This window comes from Osmia lignaria, chromosome 3 (assembly GCF_051020975.1).
Source record: "Osmia lignaria lignaria isolate PbOS001 chromosome 3, iyOsmLign1, whole genome shotgun sequence".
Taxonomy (NCBI): Eukaryota; Metazoa; Arthropoda; class Insecta; order Hymenoptera; family Megachilidae; genus Osmia; species Osmia lignaria.
The window spans coordinates 5,557,382-5,580,426 of NC_135034.1; the positions used below are offsets into that span (position 1 = coordinate 5,557,382).

General features: G+C 35.8%; 3 protein-coding genes across 36 annotated transcripts in view; 1 reads left to right on the forward strand and 2 right to left on the reverse strand.

Moving 5' to 3' along the window:
• Mondo (MLX interacting protein mondo) overlaps positions 1 to 23,045 on the forward strand; it is a 40,907-nt gene that overhangs the window by 17,178 nt on the left and 684 nt on the right. For 8 of the 27 annotated variants that reach the window (XM_034326475.2, XM_034326473.2, XM_076693306.1 and 5 more), the window contains 11 exons: positions 180 to 13,841; positions 14,041 to 14,575; positions 14,677 to 15,559; positions 15,661 to 17,261; positions 17,370 to 17,536; positions 17,595 to 17,671; positions 17,758 to 18,115; positions 18,184 to 18,501; positions 18,704 to 19,001; positions 19,100 to 20,090; positions 20,177 to 22,934. Coding sequence is in view for 26 of the 27 variants with exons in the window: in XM_034326473.2 (XP_034182364.2) it covers positions 180 to 301 (122 nt within the window). In the remaining variant the exon portion in view is untranslated. Of the gene's footprint in view, positions 1 to 179; positions 13,842 to 14,040; positions 14,576 to 14,676; positions 15,560 to 15,660; positions 17,262 to 17,369; positions 17,537 to 17,594; positions 17,672 to 17,757; positions 18,119 to 18,183; positions 18,502 to 18,703; positions 19,002 to 19,099; positions 20,109 to 20,176; positions 22,935 to 23,045 lie in introns of all 27 variants that reach the window. The other 19 variants (XM_076693309.1, XM_076693310.1, XM_076693311.1 and 16 more) reach the window with 19 other exon arrangements.
• On the reverse strand, positions 479 to 3,111 carry LOC117605308 (RPA-interacting protein alpha). Its single transcript, XM_034326488.2, has 3 exons — positions 2,970 to 3,111; positions 2,652 to 2,889; positions 479 to 2,596 (listed from the first exon to the last, which is right to left on the reverse strand). The coding sequence occupies exons 1-3, from the start codon at positions 3,096 to 3,098 to the stop codon at positions 2,265 to 2,267; spliced, it is 699 nt and encodes a 232-aa protein (XP_034182379.1). The 5' UTR covers positions 3,099 to 3,111; the 3' UTR covers positions 479 to 2,264.
• Positions 4,682 to 13,528, reverse strand: rdgB (retinal degeneration B). 8 transcript variants are annotated; one of them, XM_034326460.2, is made up of 18 exons: positions 13,387 to 13,528; positions 12,891 to 13,227; positions 12,670 to 12,800; positions 12,254 to 12,371; positions 11,784 to 12,153; positions 11,511 to 11,686; positions 11,215 to 11,244; positions 10,684 to 10,731; positions 10,424 to 10,609; positions 10,178 to 10,340; positions 9,725 to 10,108; positions 9,369 to 9,652; positions 9,154 to 9,297; positions 8,534 to 9,062; positions 8,310 to 8,459; positions 8,060 to 8,240; positions 7,710 to 7,984; positions 4,682 to 5,722 (listed from the first exon to the last, which is right to left on the reverse strand). In XM_034326460.2, the coding sequence occupies exons 1-18, from the start codon at positions 13,462 to 13,464 to the stop codon at positions 5,578 to 5,580; spliced, it is 3,729 nt and encodes a 1,242-aa protein (XP_034182351.2). In that variant the 5' UTR covers positions 13,465 to 13,528; the 3' UTR covers positions 4,682 to 5,577. The 8 variants fall into 8 exon arrangements, with proteins under 8 accessions (XP_034182351.2, XP_034182357.2, XP_034182353.2 ...); XM_034326466.2 differs by having other exon boundaries at positions 10,684 to 10,788; XM_034326462.2 differs by lacking the exon at positions 11,215 to 11,244.

Consider the following 23,045-nt stretch of genomic DNA (forward strand, 5'->3'; position numbering starts at 1 on the left):
GTATTAATACCCTTCATAATCCATATTACTATGATAGCCAACGTGTTAAGTATTTGTCTTTATTATAATAGTATAAAAATGGTGATAGATAGTATTCTTCCAGTGGACAGCAACTACAATATTTAAATATGGTATGTGTATTTTTTAATGTTCTTATTATTTTCACATTTACATTTCAGCCGTTCTGAACTCCCTCAGATATCTGTGTACTGCCACTGATATTCTATCAGATCCTGGTCGTCTACCTGAAGAAGCACTCGCAGCAGTCAATCGTACGGAACGACGACGATCAACACAATGACCAATTTATATTATGCAAATTCGACGGCGAAACGTAATTTGCATGTACGTTTAAGATTTAGTCGCATACCAGCAAAATAAAAGCAGTTACCGTAGCCATAAGCCAGTTCTAGAAGAAACCGCGTGAAAATTCTGATGACAATTTCTCTTTTTCCTTTGGTTCATAGTAGATTTTCTCCAGGTTTCCTTACGCAACGATCCTGGTTAAAGAAAAAAGTGCAATTTTTCCTTGTCCCATTTTTTCGAAATTGTGATTAAAAGATAGGATGATTGAGGATTATTAATTGTATAAAGAGCACGTGGAAATGTACATGAATTTAATTGCAAATGATTAACAAAATGTGTATAGACTGTTACAGATTTGGAACATATTGAGATTTGAACATGTTTTTTTTTTATGTCTCTGTTATCGCAGTTATGTTTGTATCAGATATTAACAAAGCAAAGGTACATTTATATTTATTAGGTAATTATGTCGCATCACGTATTTACTTTCATCCAGCGCTAAGAAAAATTATATTTCATGTTCGGATTGCGATAACATTTTTATGATAAATTGTGTTTTCGTTGACTCATTTAACTCGTTATAATACTTGCCTATATATTTTGGTAATGTTTAAGGAAACAATGATGAAAAATATATAGAGCAAACCATTCCATTATATTTTTACTATGCTTGTTTTCAACTTAGTACCATATTTTTGGCAGTACTACTAAAAGATCAACGTTTTATATGTTGCTCTATAAGAAAATGGAATTAATGTTTTTAAAATTATTCCTTTTTTTTTTCGTAGATAACATTTCTTTCTATCTTTAAGATAAAAATATATTGTGGACACATACGTTGTGTGTTATCGATATATTTTTATGATAATTGAAATACAAGTAATTTTTTTTTAATCGTTTAGTTTTGGAAAATGAATGAATAAAGAATTGTTAACGAAAAATTAGCGCTAAGTTATATAAACCTTTTTACACCTCGGGGAAATACATGTAGGAGTACCTAGGTGAAATCGGTATCATAAAATTCTATTATGAAAGACTGGAATGAGAAGTTTAAAATCTATGAAATTATGCCTTTTACTATTATAGGTGCAATTAAATTTACCAATTGAAGATTATACATTTTTATCAATACCGACCGTGTATGTACACTATATTGAATACATAGTTGTTGATACTTGCATAGTAGAATGAAGAATTTATATTTGCATATAATTGAACTACGTACGAGATGAAAAATGGGTTGCTCAGAAATTATAAGTATACATAATATACTAATAATGTTATGAAATGTGAAGTTTTTATTGCGAAATTTCATGTGATAATGTACAAATCATTTATAAAATTTAAATATTAGCTTAAGCCATGAAAGACTTCTGCATATTGTAATGTTATTATTGTCATTAAATATTAATTGTATATAACAGAATGTTATGTAGTGTGAGTGATGTATAGTCTTTCAAAAGCTTAACCTGCTTCTTTCAATGATCACAAAACATAAAATTTACTTAATTTGATTTTTACAATATACAGACGTCTTTTATTTGAAATTTACATTGTGTACTCATAAGTCATAAAAAATATAAAGAATCAATGATGGGATGTTGTTTTTGTACAATATGTATCATATAATCACATAAACATTCATGTACTGTTAAATGTTTACTTCCATAAAAAAAATTTTAATTCCATTTTTTTTCTCTTTCCTATATTATTTCGTATTTATAATTTTTTGTTACTTTTATATTTGACTTAAGAAAAGGAAATATGATCATATTTACAATCTTTTGTATTATCCTAATGGATATCAATGTGATGCCCATTATGAAATTCATTTAAATTTATATAACTAGTCAATTAAAAAACTAATAATAATTTACTTCAATTAATTGTACAAAAACAAATAAATTAGCTTATTTTTAAGGCTGAAAGTTAATATCATAATTAAGAAATATACAAATTTATACTATTGATAGCCAAGTTGAACACTTGTTACAAACTAAGTATAAACATGTGTTATTTTCAGGAACTGATAGAAAACCAGGTGGTTCTCTACATATCTCAGAATGAGTATTTGCTGTTTTCTTTATAAGATATCCTAGATCTTTTAAGGTGATAATACCATTCAATATGAAGTCACAGGATGTACAAGTTATATGATTTTCTTTTTGAATGAGATTAGATGTCTGACATATAGGACAAATGACTTCATCACCTTCTGTATCTGCAATTAATGCTAATGACTCCATTTCTTCCTGTGACATTTTTTCATACTCTTCCAATATCCATTGTTCTGTAAGTAATAATCCACATAACATTTTTCAAACTTTCTGTTGGAGTAAATTTACCTTCTTCATTAAGTATTTCAGTTTCAAGCTCCATTGCTTCTTCAGTATTAAGTGGTTCACTGGTTATAGGAGAAAAAGGATTCAGAGTTGGATCTAAATCCGTGGTAACGAGATCGTTCAACTCTTTACGCACAATTTCGGATAACGTATCTTGAACTTCTTCCAAACTTGTTTCCAAACCAAATCTACCGTTGTTAAATAATTGTCTTCGTTTCTCGCGCATTCTTTGTCGACATCTCTGAAATTCATTTTGATTACACAAATAGTGAATCACATTGGAAAGTTTTGAAAATTTGAAAATAATGTTCGAGAGCTAACCTCTCTGAAGACTTCTTGAAACTTTGGCGATCCTTCCTTGATCTTTTTAGCAGCATTTTTGCTTTTCAATTTGGCAGTCATAGTAGGACTTAAAGTTATGTTTTCCATATCTTTTGTACACTTAAACATTTCTTAATTTATAGGAAAAGCAATAAAAGGCACTTGAAGAAAACACTTGGCGGTAAAAGTTCCGAGTTGTTTCGCTTGAATTCACTGCGCATGCACAGTGGGTTTCAAGTTCAAATCAATTTTTGTTCGTATCGAATATTTTTAACAGTATGTATTGGGGAAAAATGAATGGTAAGGGACGAATAACGAGAATGAAATTAAACGACAATGATTTATCATTTATTGTAATACCCAGTGACGAAAGTGTAATACAGCTTTATCGGCCAGGCATTCTATTCAGAATTGAGATCGTTTCCCGCTGAGGCTGATCAAAAAAATCACGTGCCAACGGTATATGAAATAATTATTACAATCAGAGCAAGGTGTCGCGTAATATAAAACAATGTACTTCTCGATTAGTTATTACAACATGTCATTTAAGTTATGCTAAAAAAAATATAACTCTTATTACCAGTGACAATAATTCGTCCATATAAGTAAAATATCTTTTGCAGTCACTTACACGACTAACAATAAATATACATCTAAATACATTATCTTAAACATTTACGTATACACACATATAAAGGATATTTCACAAATAACTTTGTCAGATAGTTCAACGATTCATGCATTGTTTCTTTTTAAAACAATAATTGAGATCTGCGAATATGCAACAGACGGATCTGTGTTAAAACTTTCTTCTTATTAAATTACTTTCACAACAATCCAACAAAGTTACTCGCTATTGAAATACCCTGTACATACACATATGCACAATTATATTACATATGTATGTATACATATACACGGTCACATTCTTATATATTATATATCTACTCCGTAACTACATTCGTGCCTCATAACAATACAAACAGTCGCAATTTCATTAATCAATTTGCTTTATATTACAGCATTGAATAATAATACACGAAGTTTCTTCTCGTCAGGACTAGTTCGATGGCAGATCTTCGACCGACTACAGTATTACCGGAACAGTCAAGGAACAATGATGGCACAACGATAAGTATAATTAATTACACTTTGATTAATCTAATTCTGTTCGTCCCTTACCGAGCCTTTGCATTCGTTTCAGGAAAATAAGAAAACGTGTCTCATCCTCGAGTGAAACGTAAGATTGGGTCGCGTCGCTTTTCTACATTATGTTCTTTAGCATAAGGTTTACTCCGCTAATCTTTCTATGAGTAACAATTGCAATAATTAATTGTAATAAGAAAAGCGACGGAGCGATTACTGATTAGAAAATTACATACGCCTTCTCTTAACCGAGATCTGTCAATAATTAATTATAAACACGTTTATAAGCGCACAATTGTCGCGAACGCGTCTTGAACTAACATTAATCTTTGTCATCGAGCTATCAGCGTGTTCACGTGATGAGCTAATTTATTATCATGTGGACAGTAACTTCCATTTGACGAAGTTCGTAGCAGCTATTCGGTAAAACAATCTCTATCGATAAATCTAACGCGGTGAACATCTGCAGCGACTTATTTATATACATATTTGTATTTACATTGTCTACAATGGCACAGCACTACAGCGATAACTGGGAAGTGTCTTTGTACCAACGTTCATTGAGAAATATTTATCATGTTCTCGCATACAAAATGGTATTATTAATTTTTTTTTTTTTATTATACTCGGTTACTTCCCTTTCTTGTTTTCTTATAAATGGTTGAAAATAACATATAGCACCGAAGGAACTTGAGCGCACCAACACGCGTTACTATATCTGATAGCTCTTGGCAATGATTAATTTAACTATAACAGTATACTTACAAGTTAATTAACCCTAACTATTAACGAATAGTTAATTATCAATTACTTTTTCGCGAGTAACGATGAGGTTCAGGTAACAATTTCAACGAATACTTCTTACTATACTAAGAACAGAGCGACTAGGTAAATGATTGTACATACACCAGAGCTTTCTGACTGATTGCTCAAACTCGATCGAAGATCAGCGAATATAATGATAAAATGTAAAACGAAAATCAATTGCGAATTACAGCTCTTTTCCTAGGAAATCTCTTTAGAATCTTGGTTTAAATCTAGGAACTAAACTGCTCGTCCCGATGGCTACTATATCAAAAATTTTGATCGTGCTCGATCACATTGTAAACGATTACTACTGTATCAATGTTAGAAAAAAAAGGAAAAGCTTTGATAAATCAATCTCATTTGAAACACAAAAAGTCCTCGTACGTTCAAACCACGGAGGATAAGTCTATCACCATAATTGCACGCTTTATACAATGGATTTACAGGTAAATATGTACATAGAGAGAAAGAGATTGAGGGGATATAAAAGGTGGAGTAACAAAGTAGAATTATCTCTTCTTTTTTAGATTGTTGATTGAGCACGTATCCGGTCGAAATATACGAGGACTTGTGTTTGAAGTATCCTCGTACATCAGGATGATTATGATGGCAACTACTGCCGGGATTCGAAGAACGACCGGCAGCGTGCAAATCGTCAGAGTTTCTCCGGTGCGGTGGATCTGATGTTCGACGTTGGCTGCGATGAAATTGAAGGCCCGACACTCGTTGATCGTTCCAATGGATACATCATCTTGCTCGGGATGGGCTGAGATATCGCTCGTTTTGCCAGCCTAAAAGAGCTATCATCCATTTTCATTAGTACACAAGTAAAACAGAATCTTTTTTTCAATTGAAATCAGTTATCTGACCAGCGACCCTCAATAACAGTTAACTATAAAATTTGACTAAAATGCTAGAACTAAAGTACACATATATTATGACGAAAGATTATTTGGACGTTGTTAAACATACTGCACTGATCGTTAAAAATAGATCGCCAATCGTGGAAGCAGATGAAGAAGATGGATTAGCAGCGTGGTAGAACTAGCAGTGTGTTTAGATGTTCATACTGAAAGCGTGATATAAAATAGAACATTTCCATGAGTAAAGAAGCATCAGTGAGTGATCGAATGACGATGAAGACGAACAGCTGTCCAGTCTGCAATGACAGCGATAGAGAGAGTTGATTATTAATCATTCATTCATTTGTCTAAACGTATCTTTCATTGTGGATATTAATTTCTTTGATTAATCATCTTAAAATTCATCATAATCATCCACAATGGTAGATGTGTTAATAAATGATAGAACAAATTATGAGATAGAATGAATCAACTCAGTTTAATCTTGAGATTAAAACCAAGTGATCTATGTTAACCAACACTTTATCAACAGGAAGAGTATTGAATAGACTTTTCAAATTTTAATTTAGTACTGAAATCAGGATAATCAAGTGAAAGCTGTTCAATATTTTCCTGGTTGAATATACACCGTATGTCCGTGAGTTGTGGTATCATTGAAACGGCATTCACATGTATAATAATCGTGCATCGTGTCAGAACTTTTATACTATAATAACATGTTCGATCGTGCTGTTAATCAAGCAGTATCTCAGCCTGATCTACCAGCGAACGGAAATACACGAGAAGTTGAAACACGTCAAGTGTTTTCAGTCTAATTAGAATTAAAAACGAGACGATTAATTCTTTTTCCTAACAATTCAAATGAAAATAGAAATATCTCGTTAATTAATAGAATCGAATATTCCGTGCGCCATCCCTGGTGGATCTAGCTAAATATCATCTCTGTAACACAAACATTCACCTAACAGATTTCAAGCGAGAAGGGACTCTAGTTCTTTTTACCTTGGTCGCTAAAGTGAGATCAGACCATATCAGGAGGTAACGAAAAAACTTTTTAGTCTCTGTACATCTAGACACTCATTGGTGATTTAACCACAAATTCTGGACATGTGTATGTACGGCTGATAGACAAAACATTAAGTTTGAGCGTAGAATCGTTGCGGCTCTCGCCGAAACGAGATATCAACTATGCTGCGTAACGTATCTTCATAATAGGTACCTGTAATTAAGAAACTGATAAGCTTTAGATAATCGTTCAACCCTTTTACTCGATAGTAGTACAATTATTGAAACAAATTAATGTTTCAATATTGAGAAAGAATTGATTTGTTGCTTCGTTGAACAGAAGAATATTATTAAATTGAAATCTTTTCTTGCAAACCTAACAAATTTCTCAATTTCAGTTTAAAATTAATGAAGAAGAAAATTCAGTCAGGGTGTTAGCAACATTTTTCTTAAACTATTCAATATATGTACCTTGTTCTCGTGGATTACGATCATTTGACAGAGAAATCTGTTTTTTTTTTTGTTTTTCTTTTTTAAATTAAACATTGATGAATGCGATTTAATATGGAAGAATTATCGCACTTGATCGATCACTTCTGAAACAACTATTTTTCGCATGAAAACTTTATACTGATCACAATACGGCGAGCTATAAAAATACAGTATTATCTATGTACAGACAATAGTATGTTTATTACTGTCCAAGGCTTACGCCCATTCCGAGGTATCTTCTTTCTAAGGAACAACATTTATCCACCATTCTGCAGCAATCAAAACATCTGAACGTCGAGGATAGCAAGGGGATCGAGAAGAATTTATTACCTTAAAAAATTCCCACATCACGACCAGATGTAAGCGATATCGAACACAATATAATCACATCGAACAGATTGTGCTAGAGTGAAATAGATAAGCTCACCTTCTCCGTCGTAGAGAAGCATTTTGCCCGGGTAAACCAAACTGACCTCTTGGTATCACCATACGGGCATTGCCCTGGGCTGGTCTCGAGCCTCCATGAGCTTGCAGACTCGTTAAATGAGCAGCGTAACCATCGTGAAGAATCGTTGCCAAAGTGTGAAGTTTCTTTGGAACTTTTCCAATGATGAAGATTTGATTTGCCCTAAGATTAATCGCAGTGTAAACGCTAATGTCTTTACTACTGCCGTAAGCATGATGAATAATCACACCGTGTTCCTGAAGGAAAGGATATATTGTTCGGCTAGTTATATCAAAAAGAATTTATGTATGTTTTTAAATAGATTCGTTTACCTCTACAAGTTTATTTAAGTACGCAGCTTTGTGACCAAGCGGGTCCGTCGAAAGACCATCCGCAAAGGATACAAGACCATGGGGAAAGTTATGTTGAGACAACCAGGAAACAACTTTCTGTTGTTGCATGTCAGGCCTCGCGGTGATATAAATAATTAAGTAACCAAGTTCTTGCCAGTGTCTGGTAGAAAAATGAAAAATAAAAATATTGTGGATTGATATAGAATCCTAATCGGTCTTTAAACTATACCTGACGACGTCAACAGCCCCAGCTCTAACTTTTGGATCCTTCCCACTAACAGACACACTCGCGGTAAACGAACCATCTATACTAAACACGATACACTCTGTTTTTGGTGGAATCACAGCCAAGAAGAAGTCTACAGATGTATGGTCACCTCTGAAAGTAGAAAAATTATATCCTTTTAATCATGAATTACTATAGTATGATTAATGAAAAAGCGTTAGTATTACCTAACGATCATTTTAACTGGATACAGTCCATAACTTAAGGCTTTATCGCTCGGTATTTTATACGTTACTCTACCATTCTTATCAGTTATTTCAGTTGATAAATACGTCCATTCTCCAGCAGGTGTATTTTTTATAATGTGAATGTCTATTTTCTCGCCTGCTAAAGTGAAAACGTCGAACGGACCGTACATAAACCTAGCAACCAGCACTTGCGGTGCTCCTTCTCTAACAATTATGTCGTTTGCTCTATGATTGGCAGCGACATTTTTAAGTTTAACGGAAGTTCGTTTCTTATTCCATTTTTCTCTAGGTTGACCTGGACGGAAACACGTTAGATCTTTTTCCTCGTTTGAGAGTAACGGCAAATCGAATCGGCCTAATTGCCTTAGGATAAATGCAATAACGTCGGATGACTCCCAGTAACTAGCGTGGAAAACATGTGGCAAAGCGTTCGTAGGGAAATTTGCTAAACCCTCTGGACAATAGAGAGCGTAATCTAATCTCTTTGTACCCCACCACCTTTGCTGTACTGTAAACAAATACGATCCAAAATTAAAAAATAAAATAGCAATTAATTTTACAAGCAGATATTAGATACGAATACAAATACATATACTTACAATTAGACACTAATTGTAAAGGAACATTTTCAATCATCCCAGACATTGTACTATGAATAGATATATCGGACAGTCGCCTTAAATGAGACGCTGGCGTACTTAAAGTCTCCGTGAATAACTGTGTATTCGATTGGATTGTTTCCACTGGAAGTATTAAATGATTTACCTCTCTGTGTTTCACGAGTGAACTTCAATCTTGAGTGAAAAATACATACGTAAATGATAAGGCTGACCATTCCCTAACGGATACTTTTGATACCGAGCCACGTTCACAGGTGGAAGAAGAGAGAACTTAGCAGATATCAATGGTTCTAATCTAGCAGCTACCGGATCAGTGGGATGGAATAAATTGTACAACTGATTCACCAGTGGCCTTTTTATGTTGCTAGTTTTATCACTGCCAGATGATACCTTCCTATACGCTAGAACTAGAGCAAGTGGGCTACCAAACATAAAAAATTCTCCCACTTCAAAATCCAGCTTGCAGTGTGACACATCACTGAAAAGAAAATCGAATATTGAACTTCTATGTTCTTTTAACAATTATAATGAATTAATGTTAATTCTTTACCTTATACTAGAAGATTTCCTTCTAGGAGAAGGTGCAGTCAAGTGTCTACCATCTTCAGGATTATTTTCAACCCCTTGATTATCCAAAATATTGTTCTCGCTGTTATGCCTAGAATGCGTAGATCTACATAAAGCGTCGTACGTTAGAATCGCTCCTACTGAGTCTCCTATTAAACAAATCTGCCCAGTGAAGCCACGGCCCTCTTCGCTCTTCATGAACTCGTGATATACTTGATTAGCTCCTACTATGACTCGCGAGACTGCATCCTGGTATTCAGGAGTAGAACTAGCAAGTAATGGTATTGCACCAATTGGAATGGTATCGTGGGTCACTTGAGGCGCATCCATGGAAGAGGGTGACACGTCAAAGCTGTATGGACTTAAACTAAAAGAAAACACATTGAGAGACAAGAATGAAAAGATTAGTTTCTTCGTCTAATCATCTTATGTTTACCTTGATAAAATACCAAGACCCTCCGTACAGATAGAAGGACAGGAAACAAACTTAACGGCAACATGACCAACCATGCTGGGATAATGTTGCCTCATCACTGATTCAAAGGCTCCTTTAAACGTTGTAATGTCCGATTTCTTTGCTGTTAAATCCACATTCGCGTCTGAAACATTTGAATATAATATTTTTTTAAAACTATCAAGCAATGTAAAAATATAATTTCATTCACTGTTTATATAAAATTACCTAAAACACTACCAGCGTGCATGACAATAATAAGTACTGTTGTTTTACAGGGTTGATGGGTGGGAGAATGTTGAGGGGAGGCTGGACACGAGACATCAATGCTCGCCGAAGCGGAGATCTGCAATCTTTTACTGCTACGTTCACTGGCCATACGTTGTAGATAGGAAGGTGAGAATATCGTATCATCTGGAAACACATGAAACAACACTGAGCACCATTAAAGATAAGTGCAAACATTTGGATTACTAATCATCGTTTACCTTCTTTATTTGCGCTGCTAGACGAAGTGAACGTATTGTCCTCCTCTTCTGCTAGAAGATCCAAAGAACTCCATTTAGCTAATGAAGTGTTATCTCCAAAGTCCTCTGTATAATCAGAAATTTTAACGTTGCTTATGCATCGTGCCTTTTAAAGCATTTGTGACACGTGTTAAGGCAGGAAATATAGAAACAAGAATTCAGGGTGCTCGTCCCCCAATATCGTACAAGAAAAATAGTATTTCATTTGTTAATGTATCAAAGAAAAGCAGCTTATTTCATCTTTAGTCTACATAGCCATGCTGCTTCGTGCTATGTATTAATGTTAATGTTTGGAATGTAACTAACTTATTGGTATGTGTATAATGTTGTTAGTCGTCTACAAAGGCATGAATGCAATTGCAAAATGTTCCTAATTTTATGCAAGTGATACTAACATCAGTATTAATGTTGGTCTTTCTATCCTTCGAATCTATCTTCCAACAAACGTGTTATAATGTTGGTAGTTCTAACAACTCTATCTACGTGTCCTACCTTTGCGTATAATAGGTATAACGAACCCGGCTGCAGTGTGGAATGCGACATAAAAAACAGAGAGGGCACACATAAAGATAAAACAGAAGATCGTTAATACGAGCTCATGCTGTACGTATTTGCAGAGAAATTACGAATATTCTTAGGACACAGGATCGTTCGGTTTCTTAGAGAATTACACCAAGAAGAGCAGTGTCCAAGAAATTCGTCAAAGCATCAGTCATGTTAGTTTCACGTGTACGAAATACTTGAAAGAATCGGTTACATGCTTCGACCGATAAGTTAGTTTCTTTTACCTTGGCAATCGAAAAACTCGTCTTCGCTACCAGATTCCGATTCTCTCACGATACTTTCCATACGCCAGTTTGCTATTTGCATATCAAAGCTTTTGTTCGAACACGGTGAATTCATTACCCCTTTGTTCTTCTTCCACGCTTTTTTAGAGTCACCTTTATCCTCAGCAGAAGCGTTTCTGAAACAAAGTGCAACGTCGTTGAACGAACCATGCATCACCAGCCTTAACGACACACAATAAATAAACAAATTCATGATTTTACTTCTCTTTTTACCTAAGCTCGGGTACTTCAGTGGGCGAGTCTTCGGGGCTGGGTTCACCTTCGGAACTAACTGTAGTATTAGACATGGGTATATCCGACGATTTTCTAACGCTAGGTGGACTTTGGGGATCCTCGTTCTTCTCGATGCTACCAAGCGTGGCAGCCAAAGTCATAGCAACATCTGACTCTTGAGGAGTATTAGACGTATTCTTCTCCTGATTTTCATTCGCAGATTCCTCGCCTTCTGCATTTGCCATTCTCCTTTGCAATGCCAATTGTGTTTGTCGTTCAATCTCTCGTATGTCCTCCATGGTCAAACCGTTCCATTCGTCCTGCCAGGCCCATGCTTGTCTGTGCGCTCGCACCATAGTTTTCCGCAAGGCTGGAAACAGTCAATGATTGTAGTTTATGTATCATAAATGATGCACAGTGAATTCTATGGAATCAGAAGCAAATAAATGTTGGCTATGTGCAGTACTAACCTATGTCGTGTATGAACTTTTCTAATTTTGTTTGCACGCCCCAATAACGGAATTCTACGCGGCATAACTTGTACGCGCACATTAACGACTTCCCGGATGCCGTCGGCTGTTGCTTTCCCTAAACGAAAGCGAAATAGTTCTAGTGTATCCGACTACTCGAAGCTTTAACAAGGGAACACCCTTACTCAGAATTTAAATAAAACTTTGTGGATTTATGAAATGATCCATGGTAAAAGGACATAGGACCGTTCGGTTTCTTAGAGAATTACACCAAGAAGAATAGTGTCTAAGAAATTCGTCAAAGCACCCTTGTTTTGTAGATACCATTATTTTAGTTTTAGATCCCTTTATCAATCCATGTAGTTTCAATTAAGAAAGGGTATTTCCTTGAAAGTGAAAGAACGCAAAACTTATACTTTAACATCAGCCCAGTATTCCTCCAGCCAGGACTCGGTGAGGGGTCCTCGACCAGTTTTCTGGGACACGTACGTTTTAGGATCTTCTTCTTTGACATAGTCGCACTGATCCTTGACGATGTCGATTACATCTAAACATTTGATGATTTCAGTAATCTGGTAATCTTTCATTTTGAAATAAATAAATAAATAAATTTGAATAATACACATTATACACGTACCAACGATTCTGTTTCTCAGGTCGCTACCACTGAGTTTGAAAACATTCTCTTGATAGCCATTATCAGGGAAATAGTAGGTTTCTATTTCGATGGAGAATTTTTCAACGAAAGGACAGGTGTAACGGGTCTTCGTATAGGGATAAGAGTTCCATGCTTCTTCTTTGGCGATCAACGCGGATCTTGGTAACAAACTTTTGAACCATTCTGGAAGATGACTACCCACGTGGTAGATCTTATGGGTGTATTGTCCATTTCCACCTGGACCATTGCTGTAAGGCTCGTTTACTATGATTTCTACACCGCTGCCTGCTCCTTGACTCTCTTCCCGAGATTTTTTCTGGAAAAAATAACGCACTGGGTTAATAAACTATTGGCGATGGGTTCCTATGAAAATTCAAAGTCCACCCGCATATGGATAATCAGGGCCGGCCCTGAGATCTGCCTAGACCCAGAGCCGGCCCTGATTGCATGCTTCTGATAGTAACAAGATAATTACCGCTATCATATAAAGCTGAGCAATCCTGTATTCCTCGACGGTGAGAGGCAGCGGTATTCGATATTCTTTTATCAACATTTTGCCGCTATTATTTATCTTCTGTTTGCACTAGTAATGAATACTGCTCGATCAAAGGTTCTTCTTTCTTTTTTATTATTCAGCTTCATGGTAACATAAGTGTGAACCTGGAAAACAAAAATTATTTTATTTTTAATTCGAACGTTATTCAAAATGAAGGGTTTCATAATCCAATGTTCCTCGAAAGTGCCGATCGATATCTTTCGAGTTACGATATATCGAGAGCCGATCGAATTTCGACTCGCATACCTTATCGATAAATCGTATTAACAAGTAGCAACTTATAACCATTTTTTTCTGAGTTTTTGTTCGTTATAATGACGCATTATTAAAAAAAAATGTTTAATATATCCATGTGTAATTTCCTCGAGGCCTACGTAAGTATCGATGCGTTATTTTTTTTCGCCTATAATTGAAGCACGTCAAATGCTGAATCGTTTGAGCCTGTACCACACGTTTGCACGCAAATCCTTGCTTGGTCTGCTAAAAAATTCTACGCTTACAAACCTACAAGGTCTATTAAGTAGATATTCTTCATAAAAGATATTTTAACAGTATTTTTTTCTTTTTTTTTAGACGACATGAATATTTATTGGCAATTACGTAGATACCAGATTTTCTACGCATTTACAAGCAGCTCGTGAGCTACGTATGCTAATGGAAGGGTCCAATGAAAACCAGATACGAATTTCCTGAGCTCGGAAGGAGCAATAAACAGAACGTTACGCAAGATACGAATTTATACTCACCTGTAATGTGGTTAAACATATGCACTACAAATAACTGTTTTTAGCGGGAAAGTTTAGATTATTTAAATTATAAACATTTGAACTCGTTTCAGATAAACAGTCTACCAATAATAGATCTCTAAATGTGTATGTATTCTAATTTTAGAGCAGACAGATGGAACAATTATTTATTCAAAGTATACCATCGCAATTTCACTGTCTTTGAAAATAACTTATTTTGAATGCAAGTTCTGATTGACCTCTCAGTATCAGCCAATTATAATTGCCAAAACTGAGCTATCAAATGTGATTAATTGACATCCGTCACGTCTCTGATCACAAGCCATTAATACACTGGGTGTATCCTATCGACGTACTTACAGGTAAAGGGTTTCCTTAGTCACGAGCATCACGGAAATAGGGTTAGATTGATAGACACGTACTCGTCTTACTAATGCACTATACTTTTCGCGCCACACCTTAGGTCCGAGGAGATAAATCGCGGGAAGCCGCGATAGGTTATACGAGCACCACAATCCCTGGAAAACACCGGTAAACAACCAGCTCTCTAATTGACGAATATCAAAACGCGTATACTGTACGCGTCTAGAATATTTCTCAGATGAGTAATTAAAATGCTTGGGACATCGAGTAGAGGAATATCGTGGCACAGTTTCTTTCACTAAATAAACGTTTTAGTTATAATTTCTATTCACTGTCACATCGTGTGAGTATCAAACAAAGGCATGGTACACGCTTGCAAAAGAACGCTTGTTTCTTTTTACAGGTGAACTAGAAAACTCGACGATTAATGAATGAAATTGTAGAATGTAAAATAATATTTGTAATTGCTTTGCAGAAATTGGCGGGGATGTGAGTTGGAAAGTAAAAATGTGATGAAGAATTTATTAAAGATTTTGAGCTACAAAAAACAGTCACGATGTTGCGTGGACAACGCGCGGCCACTGACTGACGGACCGGAGGCACCGGAGGTGGCTGCGATTGGCGGGCCCGTTGACACGCGCGGCTCTTCGAACCCGCGAAATCGAGCTAGACCAATCGGAGCAACCCCTACCGCCCCCGCGACCCGGTCATCCGGATACAGTGCTGTAAAACAGAGGTGCACCATCCGGTTCCCTTGGAACTCACCATTAACACGTGTACCCTATGCAACGTGCCATTATATTCCTATTTAAATTTTAAATTTACATAATTTTTAAAATTTATTAATTTAAATTTTAATGTTTAAAAATACTTATATAATTATTATTTCAAATATATCCCTTTTATGTTAAAAAAGTTTGCTAGAGTGATGGTTCCCTTGGAATGCACCAGACACCTTTAATGTGTGCACCTACCCACTTTAGGTAACATGACAGTATTAATATTTTAATATGCATCTATACTTCCCAGTACACTTTCATTATACTAAATGTATATTTAAATAATTTTTCATGACAATAAACAGGTAAGGAGATGATAAAAATGTACGTACAGGAAGTGGATTAAAAAGGAACTAAATGTAAATTTAAAATGACCTGGAATTGCCGAGGATTAGGCACACGAGAATTATTCAAGGTAATTTTTAAATGTTTCTGATGCTGATTGATTTGAAATGCTAAACTGTATCCGTCACTGGCTGGACAGCCACCTCCGCCGCCTCCACCGCCTCCCTGGCCTATTGATCGACCCCCAAGCTGGCAAGAAAACGCGAGACCAGATGCGCCATAACAGCCACCAAGTTCTCGTGGAGGCGAGACGTTCACTGAAACGTTCACCAGGAGGGTTGCATTCCTCGGGGGTGTCTAAATGAGACTTATAGCGATGGTCCAGGTGGAAATGGACGATACGCCCACAAGATTTATCACGTGGGCAGTCGCCTTTCAAAATAGTTGAGGGAAGTTTAAGTTCAAGGAAGATGTTTAAAAACGTTTCATTGTATTAATCATTGTGTAGACCAACGGATAGTTAGATATGAAACATAATACTTGATTAGACTTGGTCCTCTTTTTCTGAATAATTGAAGACCAAAGCCACCGGCAATTTTAGAGCAGCACGGGGCTTGTTTACTCTTATAAGACACCTCTTTCCAAGAAATTACTTTTCTACGGGCTAAAGAGAAAAAAGATAGTCTGGGGACAGGAAGATAGGTAATTGGAGGTGCGGATTAAAAATAACAGAGAGAATCAGCACTTGTGGGAAATTGTAATCAATACTGATAATCAATACTGCTGTAACTAATTGGAGTTACAGTGGGAAATGTAGACTTGGTAGTTAGATAATTATAGCTTAGTCATGATTACAGTACAAAGTAAGGTTGTCCTTGACCACGATTAAAACTGCTGATAAAATAATGACAATAAAAAAATAAAATAAACAGATAGTGTTAGAAAGGACAGCGAGGACCACGATTAAAACTGCTGATGAAATAATGACAATAAAAAAATAATTAATTTTTAATTTTATTAAAAAAGATATTTTAAAATTTAATAGATCCGTCTCCATTGTCTCCTCTAGATCCATCACTGATCCTGATTCTTGACTGAATGTACAGAGGACGTATCACAGATGCAATTATATTGAAACTAATAGAGTTAACTAGTCTCTGGCCTATCGAACATTTCCACGCAAGATTGACGAAGAAAATTGACCCCTGACATTAGTCGAGAACTTGCTGGCTGAAACGATTCCTCAATATTGTAAATCAACTGATTCCGCAAGGTACACGTGTTCAAAGCCAACGAGTTTGGCCTATTTAAGAATAAAATTCGTCTATCAAAAAATAGATAGAGATTGGGGAAGATCAGTAACGTTTTACCTACGGCTTGGCATAAAAGCGTGACGAATCGCTTGATGGACGGTAAAAAACCATTCTCTTTTGTGGAATCAACGATGTGTATGAGACATTTTATGAATAAGCGTGCACGATTTGATTTCTGCAAAAGTGAAAAGCGTCAAAGAGAAATGCACCTTCGAACAGCATCCACTCGGTAACCTTTGGATGGTTTTAATGCACTTTAACGATAAAAAGACTGCACTTTAATTTCACTTGAACTTCTCGTAACTGAGGTACTGATTTTTCGAATATTTCAAATCATCTATTTTTTTTAAATAAAAAAGAATTAATCATTTTTATCTCTTCTGAAATACGTTTAACTGATTGTTTCACATTGCCAGATAGAAAAGTCGTCAGGGAGAGTTACCCTCCTACCTGGACAATTTATATTTCCTTCTAAAAGAAGGAATGATAAATGATAAAGGAATAAAACGGTGTCATAGTTTGGCTGGATTAAAACGATATCGGCTTCCATCAAAGTAATGGAAACATCGCCCCACAAAGAGAAGTAAGTTGGACAGAGATAAACGAACTCACGTATGTATGTACGTATATTTCATTCTCAGATGGTCAGGGTACACGTCGAATGACGTCAAAACATTCTGTGCCAACCTGTCGGCACAATATGCACATGTACAGTGACGTAAGCAAAAGATTTCTTCAGACAATCAAAGGAAGGGACCAAAGAATGTGCTTAGTAGACTATCCAACGTTGACCTTCTATTTTAGGACAGAAACCACGATGGACATTGAGCGGGAGCAATGTACAGTCAACTGAAGTTTTCTTTGATTAACAGAAAGTGGAGGAGAAGGAGTTTTGATCATCTAGATTTTTTGTATGGGAGGATGGGAGGTCCTAGGTTCTACTTAAGCTCCTCCAAGGTTCTTCCTAGATTTTCTCTAGGACCTAGATTCTCTTTAGGATCTCCAAATGTCTCCCTTGGTTCTCCCAAAGCCAAAACTTAATGGTGATTCCTCCTATCTTACCTAACGTCGTTTTAAAATCCACCTTTGGCGCAGCTCATAAAAACCGTGACTTTATTACAAACATCTGGATATCTTCTGAAGACATCATTAGGGAATAAAGGTGGTAAAAAAGAGACAAGCTCTCAAAGCTTGAGGTGATCCCAATTGTAACTTTGATGTTTTTTCTAGCATTCTACTGCGATAAATTTTACTAATCCATAAAAAATGAAAAAAAGATTTCGAAGAGAATTAGGAGGAGTTTTCGAGGAGATATTTCGAAAGATTTTTACGCTAGTTCTAATATTGAGACTATAAATCTAGAGTGAAACGAGGATATAAAGATCGAATGCGGTCAAGCAGTAATAATCATTGGATTATTTTCATTGGTTCGCCGGATACAAGGCATCCGGTTCTCAAATAGCGTGAATAATGTTGAGAATATAGCGATCAACTTTCCTCAGAAAATTTATGTAGGAAATATAATTTGTAATTTAGAAAAATCTCCAGGTAATTGATACTATTAAAATACTGTTAAAATACAATTTTTACTTTATAAATTGCAAAAACGTTAAAGCATTCGTTAATTAATTTTATTTTCATTCTCGAGGCAATTTCCAGCGATATAAATTGATGTAACGTAAAAAGTAATCTTATTTCATCGTTTCTGTTCAATGTATCGGTTAATTTTCTTTTTCTTTCTTTTGTTCAGTCTTCCTCGCCGCATTCGGGTCTTCCACTTCGTATCCGTGAGGAGATATTGGATTTTTCACGGGATTGTGGAACAAGGAGTGCTTGCCATCGCCCCATGGGAAAAGCTATCGAAGGAAAAATATTTATAAATTATTTATAGGAAAAGGTCTCGTGGTTCACAGCTTGCTATGCCTATAAAATAACCAACGTTGCTTCGATTAACCGAACAATATCAAATTTCTGTGGTGAAGGCGGACGATTCGTACGACTTCGTTAATCGATTACTCCACAAATGGATTACCGTTCTGAGATGCACGGTACGAAGAGGCTCGTTAAGTATAAGAATCAGTACAAAATTCGCGTAGTTACGCAAAACAAAAATAACGCGTATAATCAATTCTTCCACTAATTACAGTTCCACGATCAAGAGAAAAATTGTACGAAGAACATTGATAGGAAGAAAAATAGAAGATATATTAAATATTAACACGTAAGATTAATTAGAAGAACACCTTGACTATTTTACGCATCCACGGGACGTCTTCGAATTCGGGCCTCGGTTCTTTCTTCTTTTCCAATTCTTCTGTGTAAGTGTAGATCGACATGATTATCAATATTGGCATGGCGACGAAACACGCTAACGATCGCCAGAATTTTTCCTTGTGCGGATCTGTATTGACAAAACCACACACTTTATCATTAATCATCAGACCAACGAAGCTGCTAAAGAATTTCGCGGTTTTTTGATCGCTTAAAATAGAAATATTTGAATTTCTTTACTGTTTAAATAATATTACATTATAGACATTGCTTCATATTTTGTCTCGTAACAATGGAATAGATAAGATTTTTATTTAAAGAACAACAACGTAACTTTAATTACTGATAACGTCCGACTTATTCTTATCGATGATATTGTCCATCGAAAAGAAACTGATTTCCTATTTTACTTCATTTCTATAATCTACAGAGCTATAGAAAGGGTTACCTTTCTCACGACAATAATCTTCGATGTTAGGACAAGGAGGTGTCGTGCAAACAGGTGAAGGATCCTCGGGCAACGGTTTGCATGGTCTCGAAGAGTCAGGACACTCGTTCGAGGAGGTTTTCACATCACAAGAATCAGATTTTGTTTCAGAACAGATATCCTCGAAAAGTTCTTGCTTTTCTTGTTCAGGACATTCTTCTGACTTTGATTCTTTTTTGCAGGAGGAGTAACCGCGGACATTCTCGTAACAGGGAATAATCATTTGAGAAGAATTTTTTCTCTTCCCTAATTTTTCACGCTTATAAAATGGATCGTCTATGGAAGAATGAAATTTCAACGCCGAATTTGATAACATCCTTGTGGACGAACAGAAATATCTTGCTGAAGGACGGGGCTCTTTGGAGAACATCCAACTATGGTAAATCTTGGCCAAAGGGTACTGTGAAACAATCGACGATCTTTTGTCGAACAGGAAAGTCTTTTGAACGTTGTTCTTTCTTTCAGCAGAATGTTCATGTATCTTCAGGGATAATGTATTCTTTCCTGAAACGAACTTTGGAATCACATCAATCTGTTTAACAAGCAGGCTGAAGAAACAGTAGATAATTTAATGGACAACGTAAGAAAGAAGTTAAGCGCAAGGAATGGTTCATAGTAAGAAGAGGATAATATAAGAAACTAAGTGAGAATTAATGCAAATGAATTCCACCGTGCGTCGCCGACTATCTGGACGGATCCTTGGTATTTATAAGGCAGACTCTTATCAAAACTCGATACGTTACTTTCTTTCTATCAGACCAGCAATTGAATTCACAACCTTCTTAAATAATAAATTATTAATTAATGTAACATTTTGATTTGAATTATTTTTATAACTTATAAAATTTTAATTCTCATATTTATATAAAATTTTTAAATTTTCTTAAAATGGCGAAAGATTTTTAATTCAAGCGTGAAGATTGTGAATTTAATTGTCATCGTGGAATTTAATTCATAGACAACTTTAAAATATCCCTCTGCAAGTTTCTCATTGAAGACTTTAAATTAGATAACGTGTATCAGTGTCCTGTCGATAACACAATCATGTCCCTGGGCTTAAAGATAAAAAACCAAGGATTCTGTACCTTCGTTTAACAATATTATCCTCGATAATTCATATCTCGAAACATCTTTGGCTACGCAAGACGACCACCCTTCTTTGATACTTCTACAACGATGTCCTCTACATGTATTTCCTTTTGTCTCGTCCAGGACATCGCCGAAACTTTGATTGTACGGTAAAGAGCGTTCGTTTTCGTTGTTCGGTTTGATTAATAAGGAACGCGATAATTCGTTGGAACTCGCGACGGATGACAAAAACGACAGAACTTTTAACCTACACAAAAGAGGCAACGTCGCCATGTTTCACGTTTGATCGTTCGACAATTTATTTTGTTTGCAAAGGAAAATCGTGCTCCAGTTTTTAATACATTTTTCTTTGGAAGAAACGCGTGGCCATCGAATCGGGAACGTGGCTTTTCAATCCCAATGCGCCGACTCTTTTGTCACGTAAACTCGTTCTCCTTTGTTCGTATAAACATATTTTCACGTACATATGGATATTTCAAGTATCTCAGACATCCTCGATGAAGTTTAGGATTATCGAGGACACGATAAACCCGTATAAGATACGTTTAGATCGGTTTTTCTGGAAAAGTGTTATTGTATAATTTTTCACACCTGTTCCCTGCGTTGTTTTCATTTTCCAGAATACATGAAAACAACTCGTTTCCTCCACGTTATCTCTGTTCCATAACGAGGATCGCATTTCCGGTACACGATCGTAGCTTCTGTGACGCTTGCAAATCGCACCGTATTTATAGCAGTCCTTCCGCTCTTCCGTTTGTATTCGCGGTGAACGTTTTGATCTTCGTCTAGTGGAAATTCGTGGTGCAATTCAAAAAAATCAACGCGCGATTCGTACAGGTATGTGCGTTCAATATTTATGAGGGTATTTTATTAGGTTTCTTCTTTTCAATCGACGTTCTATGCATCTCGTTAAATGGTAGGCGATATTCGTTCACGGAATGCAAAGTTAGCAAACACGTCTGTTCTCATTCTGTTATTTAAATCATTATATATTCTGTAATTTTACAACGGTACACATTAGAAATCTAAAATCTCTGTTATTTTCTAATATAATTTTACATTTCATTCATAAGCTTGTATTTGAGTGGTTCCATTAATTACAATTATAAGAATCTAGTTGTTTGTCTCAAAAATGAATCAGTGTTCGTTTAATAATTAGATCAGCATAGCTGAGACAGATAGATAAATGTGCAGCGGAATAAATGGGACAGCACGTTGTTCGAAACGTAGAGTAGCGAAGCGCCAGAATGTCTGGGGTCAGTAGAAAGTAGTAAACACGTAGCCGTCCGTATATCAAGCCCGTTGCTAGCGTTGCAATATCGGGAAAATCCTTTTACCATTACTTTTTGCTTCACCGCTATACAATCCGAAAAGAAACTCCATCTCGTGGCTAACATAATTCAGAAACTTCCTCTCATTTCATTTGAAATGAAACGCCAACTTTTATAATCTCATCCTCTCAGATTCGATATGATATTAAGTTCTAGGCTCTCCCTAGGCTTTTCCAAGGTTCTACTTAGGTTCTATTTAAATTCTACTTAGGTTCTTACTCAAGGTTTATTTAGGCAATCCCAAGATTCTACTTAGGATCAACCAAGATTTCATTTAGACTCTTCCAAGGTTCTACTTAGGCTCTCCCAGGACCCAAGACCCTAAATTGAACCGAGGATACCTAACCGAATGCAAACGAGGAACAATACACAAAACACAAAAGCAGTAATTTAATGTTAAGCCGACGAAGGACTCTCGAGATCCATTCCTTTCAATAAATTCATATCCCAAGGAAAGAGGCTACGATGTTCCAAGCTTGCGATGGAACTTGGAACCTTTGACATTACTCGAGCAATTTCCAAGGAAACCATTTTTGCTGTAAAAATTTTACGACTATTTAAAGTTCAAAGAGTGAAATACATGGTGGAAGAGAAAAACCTTCGATAAAACGCAGGAAAAAAAGAAGAAGATGCTAATGAAAAACAGTGCGATTATCTCACAAAGTGTTGTCAGAAAAACCAAAGGAACAGCATAATGACTTTGCGTTTTCATTAGTTGGAAAACCCAATGTTAATATTCATTTTCAACGTCTGCCTTCCAAGAAAATTCAATTCTTCGATTCAAAATTCATCTCTCAACTGATGTTAGTATAATTTACATTTAAATGTTACAGCAATTTAAATTGGATGGGTTACATTGAATCTCATATAAACAGGTGTTATTTAATTCAATCCTTAATTGACGCAATTAATCA